The following is an 18,466-nucleotide window of genomic DNA, read 5'->3' on the forward strand; positions in this document are numbered from 1 at the left end:
CTACTAGTTGTTATGCAGTAGCATTAACTAGAATAATTGTACCTGTATAATGTAAATGATGTAAAATGGAGCAAGGTTCAGGTAACAGTTAAATGCTATATTGGCAACAAAAGTGAAGATTAAACCACATTTACAAGGAATATATGTATTTGTATGGGTATATATTACCCATAGAATGTATGATTTGTAATAAGAGCAGCCAGCAGTATGATGACTCCAATATACCCTTTCGTTTCACTGTGAAACATGAACTGCTTTGTTTTAGTAAAGTGTACATTCAGGAGCCAGAGGGAATTTTAAGTGGAACATAATACATTAATTTAAAGACAAGACATCTCCGGTAGCAATTGCTAGTTTTTCCATGTGTATCTGGATATCTTATTACCTGAAATGCATCCATTACAGTCACTGAATATCTGTAAGTACACCATGCAGGAATTTCCAAATGTCACATTCGCTTTCACAGAACTGTAAATGCTCTGGACTAAAGAGGTTCAACTGAAACAATGAAGTTGTCCTTGGCTTTGTTTCTTCTTGTTTATTACAATACTCCCTCTCTCTCTCTCTCTCTCTCTCTCTATATATATATATATATATATATATATATATATGTACGCCAGCCGGGGTGTTTATGGATGGAGATCAACAGTTGCCTTTTGCATCAAAAAAACGTTATCCTGTTGCTTTTTATCATTTTTAATTAACTACTAAATTTAGTTTGCCACCCCAAATGCTACAATATATGTATGTGTGTGTGTATATCTAGCCTGGAATTAATTTATCTACACATTCTACCCCACAACTTCCCAGTGAAACAAATATTATAGAAAAGTATAGAAAATATATTTAAAATAAAAACTGAAATAGCTTGGGTGGATAAGTATCCACCCTCCTTGTAATAGCAATCCTAAATTAGCTCAGTTAAAGCAATCACCTACAATATCACATACCAAGTTACTTGGCTTTCACCTGTGTCACATTTAATGATTCACATTATTTCAGGATAAATTAATCCATTCCTGTAGGTTCTCCCTGCTGAGTAGTGCATTTCAAAGCAATGACTCAATCATGAGCACCTAGGAGATTTCAGAAGAACTCTAGGACAAAACTGTTGAAAGGCACAGATGAGGGGATGGGTATACAAAAGCATGGTCAAGACAATAACTAAGAAGTGGAAGGTGTATGGCACCACCAAGACCCTGCCTAGATCCAAACTGGATGACTGAGCAAGAAGGAGATTGATCAGAGAGGCTACCTTTGAAAGAGCTACAGGCTTTTATGGCCAAGACTGCTCCAATTGTACTCCACAAATCTGGCCTCTTTGATATTCAAGAAACCCCACCTCGAATCCCATTTAAGAAAGTTTACAAAGAGAGGAGGCCATTCGACCCATCGACCCATTTGAAATATGCAAAAAAACAAACAAACAAAAAAATCTGTACGCATGTGGCAAAAGGTTTTGGGTTCTGACAAAACTAAAATTGAACTTTTGGGCCTAAATTCTAAGCTTTATGTTTGGCACAAACCCAACACAGTGCATCTCTCAAAAACAACTATCTCTACTGTGAAGCATGCTGGTGCAGCATCATGTTATTGGAATATTTCTCATCACCTGGGACTGGGGCACTTGTCAGGATAGAAAGGAAAATGAATAAAGCAAAGTACAGAAAAGTCCTTGAGTGAAAACCTGCTACCCTCTGCAAGAATTTGAAAGTGGGATGGAAGTTCACCTTTCAGTCTGACAAAGACCCGAAGCACACAACCAAAACTACACTGGAGGAACAACAAGGTACAAAAAGGAACAAAAAAAGTAAATGTCCCTGAGTGGCCCAGTCAGAGCTCTGACCTAAATCCAATCAAAAAAGTGTTGCAAAACTCAAATTTTGCTGTCCATCAATGCTCCCCAAGGAACTTGACAGAGTTTGATCAGTTTTATAATGAAGAATTATCAAATATTGCTAAATGTAAGTGTGCAATGTTGGTAGAGACCGATCCCAACAGACTCACAGCTGTAACTGCTGCCAAAGTTGCTTCCATTAATTATTAACTCAAGGGGGTGGAGAATTTAATATATCCAATTATTATATTTTAGTTTTGTATTTTGAATATATATATATATATATATATATATATACACTCACCTAAAGGATTATTAGGAACACCTGTTCAATTTCTCATTAATGCAATTATCTAACCAACCAATCACATGACAGTTGCTTCAATGCATTTAGGGGTGTGGTCCTGGTCAAGACAATCTCCTGAACTCCAAACTGAATGTCTGAATGGGAAAGAAAGGTGATTTAAGCAATTTTGAGCGTGGCATGGTTGTTGGTGCCAGACGGGCCGGTCTGAGTATTTCACAATCTGCTCAGTTACTGGGATTTTCACGCACAACCATTTCTAGGGTTTACAAAGAATGGTGTGAAAAGGGAAAAACATCCAGTATGCGGCAGTCCTGTGGGGGCGAAAATGCCTTGTTGATGCTAGAGGTCAGAGGAGAATGGGCCGACTGATTCAAGCTGATGGAAGAGCAACTTTGACTGAAATAACCACTCGTTACAACCGAGGTATGCAGCAAAGCATTTGTGAAGCCACAACACGTACAACCTTGAGGTGGATGGGCTACAACAGCAGAAGACCCCACCGGGTACCACTCATCTCCACTACAAATAGGAAAAAGAGGCTACAATTTGCACAAGCTCACCAAAATTGGACAGTTGAAGACTGGAAAAATGTTGCCTGGTCTGATGAGTCTCGATTTCTGTTGAGACATTCAGATGGTAGAGTCAGAATTTGGCGTAAACAGAATGAGAACATGGATCCATCATGCCTTGTTACCACTGTGCAGGCTGGTGGTGGTGGTGTAATGGTGTGGGGGATGTTTTCTTGGCACACTTTAGGCCCCTTAGTGCCAATTGGGCATCGTTTAAATGCCACGGCCTACCTGAGCATTGTTTCTGACCATGTCCATCCCTTTATGACCACCATGTACCCATCCTCTGATGGCTACTTCCAGCAGGATAATGCACCATGTCACAAAGGTCGAATCATTTCAAATTGGTTTCTTGAACACGACAATGAGTTCACTGTACTAAACTGGCCCCCACAGTCACCAGATCTCAACCCAATACAGCATCTTTGGGATGTGGTGGAACGGGAGCTTCGTGCCCTGGATGTGCACCCCACAAATCTCCATCAACTGCAAGATGCTATCCTATCAATATGGGCCAACATTTCTAAAGAATGCTTTCAGCACCTTGTTGAATCAATGCCACGTAGAATTAAGGCAGTTCTGAAGGAGAAAGGGGGTCAAACACAGTATTAGTATGGTGTTCCTAATAATCCTTTAGGTGAGTGTATATATATATATATATATATATATACATAATAAAACATTTTTCCCCATAAGAGTGTGGAGTATGGTGTGTAGATAAGTGGAAAAAAATCCTCATTTAAATGCATGAAACTCTGAAGCACTGACACAACAAAATGTGAAAAAAGTCCAAGTTCAAAATATCTCTTGACATTTCTTTCAAATGAAAATAATCTAAACATGCTTTACATGTGCCCTGTACTGTAAAGTGGAGGTACCAGTGGAAAACAGAAATGGATTGCACGCACAAATTTGATTGCAAGCCACAGATTAAAAAAATAGAAATGATGGAGGCAGGCAGTGGGTAAATGTGAATGAAAGAGCATGTAGTTTCATTAAGGAATCATCCTTAAATGAAAGTCTCCAGACTGGAGAAAAAGACATGATACACAGCTTTGACTGATGATGTGAGGAGATTGGTTTGAGCTGAACATCTGTGATTCCCTGACCTCTGACATCTGGAATGACAGTATAAGTCTTTCAGTCATCGCTGTTTTGTGACTCTGTGTAACAATTTCTCCCCTTCTTAACTAACAGTATTTGCTTTTTTTTTCTACTTCTTCTAATTCTAACAGGTCATTTATTTTGGTGCCTATTGGACATAGTTCCTATAAAAAATGAAAAAGGAGATGTGGTCCTATTCTTGGCCTCTTTTAAGGACATCACAGACACAAAAGTTAAAATTGCTCATGACGATAAAAGGGAAGGTTAGTATACACATTCTATTACATAACAAGGCTCATTTACAGCAATGAGTAGGAGTCAGATTTTCTTGAAGTCTTCTCGCCACAATCGCATTCTCTGCAGTTTAGGCTGCTTTTAAAACATGGCACTAATGAGGAGCTATAAATAATGCTTGAAGCAATACAAAAATAAATTAATGGTTTACTGCAGACATTGTTGGACTATGTATGGTATGGAAGTTACTAATTATTTGCTAGGATTCGGTACACTAGGTTCCACTGTTTTTATTTTTTGTTTTTGCTGTCTAGTGGACAAATAAGGATAGCTATACAATAAACTTAAAAACACAAAAAGTCATGCTTTGTGTACGTCATGAACCACAAACTTACTCTTATCATATTGCAGTTGGAAAAAGTATACAGGGCTGAGTGAATGATAACAGATACAATATTGTAACATATTCTTGAAGTAAATCCTCTGCATAGAAATGTATAGAGAAGATAAAATTGTATGTATGCATTATGTACGCCATGGTGACATTGCAAAGGCTTAAGAGAGCAGGGACATTAGGATGATGTTCTTCATTTTAATGGTATTTTACAGAGAATTGTAATACACACAGAAAATATATATTACCTTTTGCTGCTGTCAGAATATTGAACTGTCTGCTGCAGGTACTTGCAGACCCATGAGTCAGAAATAGCAAGCTGTCATCAAAATAGATGGGGGTATGAATGCTCTTGAAAGACTTCAAACAATTGTCTGCATGCTGACATTTTGTATAGTATTTATATCTTCAAATACAAAATTCTTAGACTTTACAACCATCTTAATGTTTTTTCCCAAACTTAAAGACAAATGTATCCTTATATTATATAGTTGGATACAAGTGTACAATATGTACAAATAATGTAATATAAGGCTATACAGTGTTTGGAGACATTTTCCAACTAAATTTGCTGTTGCCTATTTCTAATGTTTTTTCTAGAAAGTGGTTGTCTTGTGGAGTAAGCAAATTTGTTACAGTGAGATAATTATCAAGCTCGGTTCCCCATAAGAGGATACACCTAGCACAGCTTCTCATGACTGACCTCACAGGATATTAGTTGAAGGGAAATTCATTATGTGCCAAAAATAAACCGTGTGCTTCTGTTCTCTCCCCGGCATCTCTGAGTTTTATAGATGGTTTCTGTGTGTGATCGGCTCCTTGGCCCAGATTCTTCTGCATTAATAATGTATGGAATACTGGCCACAAGGTCAGACTGTGGAGAGGAACAGATAAATAACATTCATTGAGATTTTATTTTTGGTTCTTACCTTCATTAAAAAAATCTGTAGGCTTTGAATAAATACTAAGGGCTGCATGCAAATCTGTTGGTATGAACTATTGTTATCACTAGGAGAATCCAGATTACCTGAATTCGCTTTTTAAATCCCAACAGCCTTTTTTACAGATATATGTCATTTGTGCAGTATAGTATCACATAAAGAAATCGATTGTGCAGCTATCAAGATGAAAGCATCACAGACACATCAGCCTTGCTTTTTGTGTGCTTTGTTTCTTTTGTGTGTGTTTTTAAGCAGGTGTATCATTTTCTAATCAAAACTTCTGTTTGTTGAACAGAGAAGCACAAAGGACGGGTGAAAACTGGGTCCCATTTCAGCTCAGCACGGATCCGCAGTCGAACTGTACTGTATCAGATCTCAGGACATCTGCATAGCAGAGAAAAGAAGAACAAAATTAAAATCAATAAAGTAGGTTCATAACATCTGTGAGTTGTCTGCAATGTAAAACAGCAGAGAGGTGTTAAAAGTACCAGGATTATTACACAATCAACATTTTCACAACAATGGCCACGCTCTGTAAATATCCTGTATGAGGAAGCAAACTGCTAAGAGCAATTATGCGGTAGATGGAATAACATAACTTACTTTCTAGTGGAGGATTTAAGATATTTAAATGTGTGTTGTTATAAATCATTTTGTATGGAGTATAAAAACAAAAGACATAAGAAAACATTGATAGAGCTGTTAAATTAACATATTTAAAAATGCACTGATAGCTTTGTTGTTGTGGTTCACCCAGGTTCCACATTGTTTAAGCTCTGCAAACATGTCATAAAGGTAATAATCTACAAAACTGCCATGACACCCACCGTACAAAGCTAATTTTCACACAGCCCACTTCCTATTGCAAGCTGCTGTTATTAAGAAGTAATGCATTTTATACTTAACCCCATTCATTTCCATTTAAAAAGGTCTCTAGAAGTTTTTATTGCAAAGGGGCTTTGTGTGTGTTTTTTTTTCATATCATGTAATTATTTTCAAAGAAGGGAAACAAGGGGAAAGAAACACAAAGCTTTATTGGTCTCTAGGGATCTACCAAATGCTTCAAGAAAGCAAGAACATTAGTTACTGTATCTTTCAAGCCGAGAATACTACCCAAAGGGGGATGGGACATTGAACTCATGAACAATTTTTCTAACAAAACTGTCTATAGACTGTTGTGTGCTGTCACTCCCTCTGCCTACTTTAACTAGTACAGCACATAGACATCCTACCTCTTTAAGCCATTCACCTGGGACTCCCGCCGAACTTGTGAGGAAAAAGCTTTTGATATTCTTATTAATATTAAATTACCCTTAAGCTTTGCTGCTGGTCTCCTTTGCGAAAGCTTGTGCACACAGTATCCCATCCCCCTTTGGGTAGTATTCTCGATCTGAAAGATAATGATTTATGAGTTCCCCATAGTATTGCTCAAACTCACATCCCCTTTGGGTAGCATTCTCTTTTTTAGATAACCGGGGTTGCAATCATGACCTATTGTTTTATTACCATTCCTTCATCTGTTCTGTGTCAGTAAAAAAAACTTTAATGATGAAATGCAAAGATTAAATCTATGATGTTTCTTAAAACACATCATACTAATAATGTTTCCTCAGTACAAGGCTATTTTACACTGAGACATTAACTTACTGCAAAAATAATATTTTGACATCTTAATTAAAAGTGATCCTTTCTTATTTACTTTTTATTTGTTTTAACAGAATGTATTTGGGGATCCACCAGCACTCCCAGAGTACAAAGTTGCCGATGCCAAGAAATCCAAATTTATCCTTTTACATTACAGCACCTTCAAAGCTGGCTGGGACTGGCTAATTTTACTTGCAACGTTTTATGTTGCTGTGACTGTACCTTACAATGTGTGTTTTATCGGAGATGACGATCTTACACGAAGCACAACTGTCAGTGATATTGCAGTAGAAATTCTTTTTATAATAGGTAATAATAGGCCTCTGATACATTAATGCATAATATTAAATTGACTTTGCATTCTGCATGGTACTAACTGTCTTTTTATGTTTGTTTTCAATAGATATCATTTTTAATTTCCGTACAACATATGTCAGCAAATCTGGGCAAGTCATTTTTGAAGCAAGATTAATTTGTATCCACTATGTCACAACGTGGTTCATCATTGATCTAATTGCTGCGCTCCCCTTTGACCTCCTCTATGCTTTTAATGTCAACGTGGTGAGTATTTTATTTTGACTATATATATAGTTTCCTGTAATTGAGGGCTGTTACTTCACATTGTAGAGTCTATAAAATATGTTTTAAAAGGAATTCCCCCTGAAGACTTGAATAAAGATAAAACCTTAGGTTTCAATCATATAAAATGCAAATCTTGTTTTAAATAATTTACCAACAATGTCAACATTTTGTGGAAAGACAAAATTTATTATTTCTCTGCGGCAAATTAACTAAAGGAAGGGGGTAATGAGGAACAGGGCTGGTCTATTAAGTGTAAATTGTGAAAGGATGAATTTGATGAACTTGATTAATTAAAAATGTCCACTATAATTACACTATGGGAGAAATAGAACTAGATGAAGTAATGCATGAGAAAGACCTAGGAGTCTATGTGGACTCCTCACTTTCTCCATCCAAACAATGTGGGGAAGAAATAAAAAAGGCAACAGAATGTCAGGGTATATTGTCAAAAGTGTAGAATTTAAAACAAGGGCAGTGATGTTCAGACTGTACAATGCACTAGTTAGAGCTCATCTGGATACTGTGGACAGTTCTGGGCTCCACAGTTCAAGAAGGATATCGCTGCTCTAGAGGCAGGTCGGAGGAGAGCAACCAGACTTATTCCAGGTCTGAAGGGAATGTCCTACTGAGAGACTGAGGAACTGAACCTTTTCAACCTGGAACAGAGGAGACTACGTGGGGACTTGATTCAAGTCTTCAAAATCATGAAAGGCATCGACCACATCAAACCAGAGGAGCTTTTCCAGATCAGCAGGGACACACGCACCCGGGACACAAATGGAAATTGGGCTTCAAGGCATTCAAGATGGAAAACAGGAGACACTTCTTTACACAGAGAGTTGTCACAATCTGGAACAAACTCGATGGTGATGTGGTTGAAGCTAAAAACTTGGGAACATTTCAAAATAGACTGGATAGGATCCTTGCATCACTTAGTTATTAATGGACACCAAATGAGCATGATGGGTTGAATGGCCTCCTCTTGTTAGTAAACTAGTAAAAAGTTAGTCTGCATTACAACTAATCCACACAAAGGATTTCTGTCACAATAAATTAAATGTTGAAAGTAGCTGTAAAACATCAGTATAGCATCACTTTGTGATGTGTGAATCAAATTCTAGACCAACATGAAGAATGGTTTTTGATAAGCTTTGAAATTTTATTATGGATTTTAGCTTTCCTTCAATTCTTTTCATATCAACTAAATTAGGAAAACTTTTTATTCCAAATGCAGGATCTCTTTAATCTCCAGACAACCTTCAGTAAAGCTCCAGATGTTTTGGAGGGTAGAAAAGCTGTGTTTATGCATCACAAAACCCATTACAGTAAAAACTGACCACATGTGTGAAAATAATGATATGGGTAGTTCTGTTCGGTCACCTGACAAGAACGCCCTGCAGCTGTTGAAGGTTTTATAGCAATAGTTGATGCTGCAGTTGACAGCTATTCTGTATCATGTTGATGGGTTTTAGAGATAGCCAAGGAAGCAGGAGACTGTTGATTGCTGCAGGAATTAGAGAGACCCTGGACACAGAGCTAATGCAGGAACACATGTTTTGTTGAAAACAGTTCAATAATCATTAAATCAATCTATTGAGAATGAGCATACAGTCTGTACAGTACCTGAGGCGCCAGATAGTTTTAATACTTCCCTGACTTCTCTTGTGTCACTCAACGGTGAACAGACCAAACAATTTAGGATAAAACTTGTAAGAAATGGAAAAGTGTTACTCCCCTGGATTATTGCAACAGATAAGAGATTACATAACAATTTCCCAGCAAATATGACAATATTTAATGTTAACCTACCAGGAGTGATATCATAAACTCATAACCATGTAAACAAATAAATTGTGTCTCTTATCTTTGCTATCAAAATAATTAGGCAATACAAAATATTAGGTCTTAAGTCTTGCTCAGTTATAGCAATGTTGTGTGGGTCCTAGCTGCTGTGAAATCTGCCCTAGATCTTTCTGGAGGACATTTATGAAGTCATTGGCAATTACAGTTACAATTCTCTCAGGCTTTCAGTACATGTGTGGTATTCTACCTTGGGAATTTGGGGATATGTGACATTTTATTAATAGTCTCAAAATAAGATACTTTTCACTTGTAGTACACTGTCATTTTCTTGCAGTGCCAGGGGTTACTTGGGTTACAAAGAAATCACTGTCTTTTTTACCAGGGAGACAACTGAAGATTTGAAACTGTGTAGTCTTAACTATTAACCAAAATGTCACTTATTCTGGTATATTATGTGTTATTAGATTATTAAAGTTCTGAGGAACAGGCAATCTGGGAAAAGTGCTTTGGTTTAATCTGAATTTATTAACGTGTACATCAAACTAATTTTCATCTCCAAAGGCAATTTATGCTTGTCTCTTTCAATTTCAGTTTCTCAACCGGACCATTTATAGGAGTCTTAGCTTGTCTGCATTAGCCATAAAATTAAATCTGCCCCTTTACAGCTACCAGTGTGTATGTTTCATTATTCTTTTGTAAATGTATTGTTCAGTGCACTTGGCCTGCTCTTCACACCTGTGGTCCTCTCAGTGAGGGCCCCATGTGTTAAACCAGAAAAATATAAATCTGCAGTTGGATTTTCATTTCAAGTCAGTCAAAAAAATATCTGTAAATAATTAGCATCAGTTACTTTAGTAATAATATTTTAAATGGCAAAAAGTTTGGGGTATACTGGGAAAGTAACCTTCATGCATAGCTATGTAATTACATTTATGAACTCCTTGGCAGTAATGTCAAGAGTAGTTAACATTTCATGTAATTATACATGTACAAGATTTTACTAGTAGTGTAGTATCGTTTAGCACCCTTTGAGTGGAATTATATGTATGTATTATTTATATGTTCATATTTATTAATTTATTGATTGATTCTTACAATCATTCACTCAGGACTGGGAAAAGAAACTCTCCATCTAACACATGAAACTCCCTGTTGCAGTTAAAATTGCCAAAGCCATCAATGTGAAAAATTAGATGTCCTAGTTCTTAATTACACTCAGTCACCATTTTCTCTGAATTTTAATGAACCATCTGAATTATATTTCAAGTTTTCAGGGGCATTTCTAAAAATAGGAAGAAATATTAGGCCTGAACTTTTTAATGAAAAGACATTAAGCCAAGGCTATCACAAAACACCTGCCTTTTGAGTGCCATGCCATATTTTCCACTTGAGAACCTTTAATCTCTTCCAGTGAATTAACTGCACATTGAACTGTTAATGAAATGAATTCTTTACAATACTGATTGGGAAAGCACACCCTTCTGATTTCTGGTTTTCCAGAATGGAGAATGGCCTCTGTGATGCTCCTTGGATAACAGCTTTATTTTGTTGCTGTAGGTTTCGCTTGTCCATCTGCTGAAGACAGTCAGGCTCTTGCGACTTTTACGTCTTTTGCAGAAAATGGATCGCTATTCACAACACAGTACAGTGGTCCTCACCCTTCTGATGTCCATGTTCGCCCTGCTGGCTCACTGGATGGCATGTATTTGGTATGTCATCGGCAAAAAGGAGATGGAATCCAACTCCTACACTTGGGACATCGGTGAGCCCATTTGCTCTTGGGAGATTGATATTGTAATACGTTGGTGGTTTTCGGGTCACAGCACAATGGGGAATTGAACCCCGGTCTCCTGCACCACGATGCAGTGATCTTACCGCTTCACTAAAAGGCCCAACACAAGTGGTGCTTCCCAGACATGGGCTGGTCCTCAGTGATCAAACCCATTGTAGCAAAGTGAACTTCTTGAAAGAAAAATTCAAACATCTCTATTTTAACTAAATAAAGGCACCACGATAATTGGCTACCCACATGAATGTTCACTCAGGAAGCTCTCAGCCAGTTTGTTATAACAGAATGTGTTCAAAAACAAACTCTTACACATTTTTATGAGAATAGTATTAAGAGCCCATATACTCAGTCATGTGGGATATTATAAAACATAGCATAACTGGAATTTGTTGTTTAAAGTTATGTTTTTTTTTCTGTATGTCTGTTGCAAATGTATAATAACACAGCTATTAACACTCAATTATTAACTTACACAGAGTTTGTAAATGACACCTTGTGTTAATATACACTTAATCATTCACCAAGGCTAGCTTCTATAAGGTTATTGAGACTTTGAGATTTGAAATGTATAAGGTCTATTTCATTGCCCTAATCTGGAGTGTTACCTCAATGCATCCTGTTAAACATAACCCATTTGACTTGTTTTGCTCCAGGTTGGCTTCATGAACTGGGCAAGCGTCTGGAATCACCATACAACGGGAGCAGCAGCGCAGCCGGTCCCTCCATCCGAAGTGTCTATATCGCTTCCCTTTACTTCACCTTAAGCAGTCTCACCAGTGTGGGATTTGGGAACGTCTCTGCTAATACGGACGCAGAGAAGATTTTTTCAATATGTACTATGCTGATAGGAGGTATGTCAGACATTATATTTCAAAACCAAAGCATTTGCAATATTTAATGGAAAAAGGATGCATACAATCTTTTGTGCCCACCCAAATCCCAACCACAGAAATACCTGCATTTTTATTTTTGGCAGTCAGAGGTCAAATGAAGGTCTGGCAGCTAAATATATATATGATAAACTCTAATCCCCAGAACTGTATAATCATTCAAAGTATGATATGTAAAAGCAAATTTAGATATGCTGCCTTTCAGAAAGACATACACATTTCAGTTGATTCTGATAATCTGAGCTCCTCTGAATAAAACTGTAGAGAGTCTAGGATAAATACATAAATAAATCAAAATGTATCCTTAAAGAAAAACTAATTGTGGTGTGGCTTTAACTATTCAAGGCCACACCTTTGTCACAATATTAGATTAATGAATGTATTAAATAATCCAGAAGTACATAGCAGGCTAACTACCCTACAAATCACACAAAAACATTCCAGAATAGAGCAGTAAATGTAAAGCAGGCAGAAGTCAGACCCTTCACAATCCTACTAATCTGCTTTTTTGATGCTCCGATAGAAAATTGTCATTGAGATATAACTTTCACGCAAAAACTGTAGATTTAGCAATTGAATATTCTAGAGGGAATGAGAAGGTCTTTTTGCTATTATTATAAATCCAACAGTATTGCGCTTTTTCTTGCCTCACAAGAGTTTATTAATCTGTCTACAAAATTTATAAAATATATTGTTATACTCTTTTTTAATTTAGCTTTCTCACAATTCAAAACCTCATGAGAAATTTAATGAGAAAAAAACCCTGATGAAATTCACCTGAAAGAAAAAGTGATTTCATTGTAATTCTTTTTTTAAAATGCTGCATTTAGAATTCTGATGCAGACAAGTTTTAAACTATGTAGGTATTTAATGTCATTATGAATACATAATTTTGGTTCAGATCTTAACCACATAAGAAATAATGTATTTGTAATTGAAACCCTGTCCCCTGGTTTGCAATGTTCAACTAGACAAACAAACACCCATTGATATAGACCATATATAACCACAATGTATAATCTCTACTTGCTTTTTCACTATTTGTACCCATTCTTCCTATGTTGGCTTCCAGCACTGATGCACGCATTAGTGTTTGGCAATGTGACAGCAATAATACAGCGCATGTACTCGAGGTGGTCACTGTATCACACCAGAACAAAAGACCTGAAGGATTTCATCCGGGTCCATCACCTACCACAGCAGCTAAAGCAGAGAATGCTGGAATATTTCCAGACAACCTGGTCCGTCAACAATGGGATCGATGCAAATGAGGTACTTTCTAATCACAGCTTCAGTCATTTCCTATTTGAACCTTTTCCAAGTACTTTTAAATTACATCTGCGCAGGCTTTTTATGCAAATAGAAATTGTGTCTAAGATTTTCAATACAGTACAGTTTAGGGGCTTGCACCATTCCGTAAAATAATCCAAACACCTTCAGTGTGTCATTGTAAAGGCAACTCTGTCTGGTGTCCACAGAACAGGTATTGCTTCAGTACTTTAAAAGCTGAAAAGTAGTACTAGACTTTAAAAAAATCAATACTTTAAACAATCAATACATTATTTAAAGCTCAAATCCTTGTTATTATAGAATTCTCACAAGAAGGGAGATCCAGTAGTGGACACCAATCCTCTTATCTTCTGTAGATAATTACAGTCTCTGCTGCTTCTTCTCCTCCTTGTTGCGTGCCTCTGCAGCTTTTAAAGGATTTTCCAGATGAACTGCGCTCAGACATCACTATGCACTTGAATAAGGAGATTCTACAGCTGTCTCTGTTTGAATCCGCCAGCCGAGGCTGTCTCAGGTCTCTGTCGCTGCACATCAAGACCTCTTTCTGCGCTCCTGGGGAGTATCTCCTGCGGCAGGGAGATGCCCTGCAGGCCATTTTTTTTGTCTGCTCCGGCTCCATGGAGGTCCTCAAAGATGGCATGGTACTAGCGATTCTTGGTAGGTGATCCCCTAATTTGTTGCAGAAATTAACTACGCCCCTGAATTGTCCTCCTTGAAAAGAATGCTTATGATTCCCGCTTTAATGAGAGAGAGAGATGGAAATCATATTGTGGGAATTCGTTTTCATCTTTGGGTTAATATTATTTAGTGACGTGTGAAAAAAATTAAATAAGCAAGATAGAAAGATTGAACACTAAGGGCAGATACGTATATACTATGTTATATTGAATGATTCTCAATAAATATATATTCAGAAAACCTCCAAGGAAAATATTTACAAGCGGTAGCTGAAGAAAATCCAAACAGTTCAACAACCTTGAACACGCGGCACTTATCTTACACATAGAAGCTTCCTGTCAAAAACTGCAATAAGAGGAGCAACCTTAAATAATATCTGCCATGGCAGATTGAGACATTTTTAAAATGTATATGCTGGAAATATATGCACAGAAACCCCAACATTTGTTGCAGTCTGATTGGTAGCAAAGTCCTTATGATGTTTTCAAGGTGCTTTACTCAATACAGTGTCTGAAGTGAGTGGCACCCATAGAGTCTTGTTTTCTGTAATTATGGCACAGAAATACATGGGTGCTGAACATAATATTCACTTTGAAGCTTCCTAAATAACCCATAATTATCAGGGCATCTCACAGCTACAGATAATAGCACAAAAAGCACCAGCATTGAATCTTCTTCCGGTTGATTTTTAGGGACAGGGTTCACTTTTCCTTACTCTCCTGTGTAGAGTGCAACTTGACATCACATCTTTCTGAAGGTGCACTACTGCTAAGAGCTCTGTGGCATCATTTTAACAGTAATTGTGTTCACAACACTTGAGTGTCCTAGGACTTTTGGTCAGTCTTCACACACACTTGAATTCTCAGAATTGGTGCTTAAGTTTAATGCCTTCCCATTTAAAATAGGGCTTTAAAATTTTACCTCAACATTCAAATAACTGGGAACTCAACACATTTGCTTGTATATGTAACATTGCATTTAAATTAAAAATAAAAATGATTGATAAATTACAGTATCATTATAGTTGTAAATGACTGTTAAAAGTCTGAAAATACATAATTTACAGCTTTTCCCCTAATTAGCTAATTTTAGTTTTTACCAAAATAAAACGGTTTATATTACAAACATCAAAATAATAACAGCTGAGTTTGTTTATTTACATATGTTCAAGGAAAAGGAGACCTCATCGGAGCCAACCTTTCCCTGAATGACAGAGTGATAAAAACAAATGCAGATGTGAAAGCGCTGACGTACTGTGACCTGCAGTGTATAAACCTCAAAGGACTGTATGAGGTTCTGGACCTGTATCCTGAATATTCCCATAAGTTTGTGGAAGATATTCAGCAGGACCTAACTTACAACTTACGAGAAGGACATGAGGGTGACGTAAGTTCTGTTGTCTTTCTATGCTCTGTTTCTGTATTTTCCTGCTTTGGAAGAAATAAAGTTCTGTGACACAGTCCACTCTTCTCAATGAATAACCTAATAGGAAATTGAGTAAATTATTTAAAAGTGACCAACAGATACTCTAGCAGGGGGTTAGCTACTCAGAGCTCTAGTAATTGAGGCTAGCCCCAAAGTACCCGGGATTTAGGGGAATTAAGAGAGAAAAAGGCATCATTAGGATATAATAAATTGCTTTTGCAGTGACTCAAGAGTATGGTCCAGAATGTGACCTGAAAATCCATCAGTCAGCTCTGAATGTATCGTGGCAGCTTTTCTATTACTGTTTCTTAACCATTAAATTAAGGTGAGGGTAGCTTTCTGGGAATCTATACAAACTTAGTATACATTTTTCGACAGGCAGCTTTTTTCAACAGATGACTGCAATATTCTAAGAATGATTTAATCAAGGAAGAGATACAATGTTTCCTTTTATATTATACTAATGCATTTATATTAATGTGTATTTGTGAGTGTGTAAATGTGTGTGCGTGTGTGTGTGTGTGTGTGTATTAAGACCCCCAGGACATTTCAGCTTTTTTCTTTTTTGTTTTGTTTTACAGCTGTATGTATTACACTAAGTCGTTTTACATGTACGTAAAGTGAAAATAAATGAAAATATAATAAGTGGAGACATAAATCCAGGGATATATACAATCTGAATTTGTATGAATTTCACAACAACACCAAGGGTCACAGCTGAAACTTGCCGTTATTAAACACCCCCCCTGTGAGAGTGCTGACTGTCCTCACTTGAATCATTTGAATAATTGGATGATAAAAGAAACCTTGAAAGATGCTGAACTACCACCAGCTAATCTAGGAGATGGGCTTAGTGCTCTCATTACTACACTTGTGTGAACAGGAGCCAAGTCAATCCGCAGGGATGTTCTGTGTTTAAAAGAGATACTCATCCGCCAGAGAAGAGGCTTATTGTGCTCTACAACGTAACATAATATAACATTCTCTAACTGAATTACTTACACCTGCTTTTTAATGAGGATATGAACCTGATCTAGGTGTGCAGTTACTGCTGGTTGCTCACAGCGACTTGGTGAAATGTATTCAAGAGATTAACTCTATTCCTAACGGACAAGAGGTCAATGTCATAGGGGCTGTGACAGTTGGCAGTTTCTTAGAGACGAGACAGATTGGATGTGCATTAGAGATGAGCTACTTTTTCATTCATCCTAAGGTGATCCCAGCAGAAAGGACTGAGCCAGAGTTGCTGACGATGTATGCAATCAGAGTCCACAGATCTACCTGATCTGTCTATACTGCTCCAGCCCCTACACTGTTCACATATCATTTACAATCACAGAATCCTTTCTTTTAGCATATAGACCTGCAAGGGATTGGAACAAGACAGAATTGTTTGATGAACATTATACACATACATCATAATTAGAAATTATACAAAACTCTAACTGTAGTTTGTCATTTATGCAGTTGTTTTATTTTACAGGGGATAACAAGACTGTCAAACAAAACATCACTACCTCAGGTATGTATATATATATATATGTACAGAGAGAGATGAGCAGTTGAGATAAAACTATACAATTAATTAATAATTTAAAACAAACTGGTTGGCTTTAATCTGGCTATAGTGTTTTGTTGAAGCAGAACAAAACAGCCAACCAATCAAATTATTTTAGTCTCGTAAAAGTTCCATCGTCGTTTGGATGGCTTTGGAAAGTTCTTGCACTTTTCGACATTCTTTCAACCATTTTTAAACATTTTGGGGTAATGATTAAATCAAATGATTGTGTATGACAAGGCATGACTTGTTTGTATTTGCGGGAATAAGCTTCCATCAGAGATATTCACACTGATTTTCTTTCTTTAGCATTTAATACCCATAACAGTAGACACTCTGAAGCTCAAGATACAGCAACAAAATGATGGCACCCCTAATTCCTAGCACACTGGACTGTACCCAGACTTATTAAAGGTGTCAGTAGAGACAATAGCTTAGACATCTAACATATACAATGGAGGTGGCTGCAGCTGCTTGTTTCCTCATTTGCGACACACTCAATGGCTGTCCTATCATCAGCTCACAGCTATGGTAATTAAAGAGTGGGTACATTTGACTGTGTGAAGGCCAAAAGGCTGAAGATATTAAACGGAAAGAGAAAAAAATTAAGACACTATATTTGAAACTACGCATTACATTGAATTATGCACTACTAAGGTATATCATCAATTATTCAATGGAGAAAATGAAGAACATGTCAAGATAAAAATGATTAAATAACATATGAAGTAAAATATTTTACTGTGTCATTAATCATCTCACTGACGAACAATTCTTAATTTACTGTATTGAAATCAAATTTCGGAAACACATCTAAAATATAATTCACTGTCATAATTGAATGTGTGGCACTGTTGTGTATTGTGATATTTAATTTCCGGTATAAACAAATTGTAGAAAAATAATATAAACATATAGTACACCTTTAGTATGATGCCTGAATAATTCACGCAATTATATTTGACTTTGTTGGTAGAATATAAATATAACAAATTAATCCTAAAATACTGCTGTAGTATGGCATTTTTTTTACAACTTTATCAAATCTGCTGTTTGTCTAAATCCAAGTAAACTATGTCTGAAACCTGAGCTAAAATCTACCAATAATATACTTGCAACAGAAATGCCCATTGAACTTGCTTGACATCCTGTAACTGATGTAATACCTAGTCGATTTCAGCATTAATGGAAGGTGCATTAACTGTGAATATAACCAAAACAGAAAGCTGGACACTGTATCCATTCAGCTTTGAAGTTTATGGCCTAGGGCTAGGTATTGTCTGACTTAGGGAAAATATGAATTTGCCAATCATATTGTATTGCATTTTATACATAAATAAGGCCTGCAGGGTGCTTACTGTTGAGATTTGAATTGAATTCCCATATAGTATCAGCACTATCTTTTAGCACGCTTGAAATGT

At 36.8% G+C, this 18,466-nt stretch overlaps 1 protein-coding gene across 1 annotated transcript in view; it reads left to right on the forward strand.

The window, feature by feature from the left end:
* The window catches only part of kcnh8 (potassium voltage-gated channel, subfamily H (eag-related), member 8), a 56,673-nt gene that overhangs the window by 28,074 nt on the left and 10,133 nt on the right, over positions 1-18,466 (forward strand). The window contains exons 3-12 of the mRNA XM_066714565.1: positions 3,949-4,080; positions 5,682-5,812; positions 7,105-7,339; positions 7,434-7,591; positions 10,973-11,177; positions 11,858-12,055; positions 13,167-13,366; positions 13,792-14,041; positions 15,234-15,448; positions 16,971-17,009. Of these exons, the coding sequence (XP_066570662.1) occupies positions 3,949-4,080; positions 5,682-5,812; positions 7,105-7,339; positions 7,434-7,591; positions 10,973-11,177; positions 11,858-12,055; positions 13,167-13,366; positions 13,792-14,041; positions 15,234-15,448; positions 16,971-17,009 (1,763 nt within the window). The remainder of the gene's footprint in view (positions 1-3,948; positions 4,081-5,681; positions 5,813-7,104; positions 7,340-7,433; positions 7,592-10,972; positions 11,178-11,857; positions 12,056-13,166; positions 13,367-13,791; positions 14,042-15,233; positions 15,449-16,970; positions 17,010-18,466) is intronic.

This window comes from Amia ocellicauda, chromosome 10, assembly GCF_036373705.1.
Source record: "Amia ocellicauda isolate fAmiCal2 chromosome 10, fAmiCal2.hap1, whole genome shotgun sequence".
Taxonomy (NCBI): Eukaryota; Metazoa; Chordata; class Actinopteri; order Amiiformes; family Amiidae; genus Amia; species Amia ocellicauda.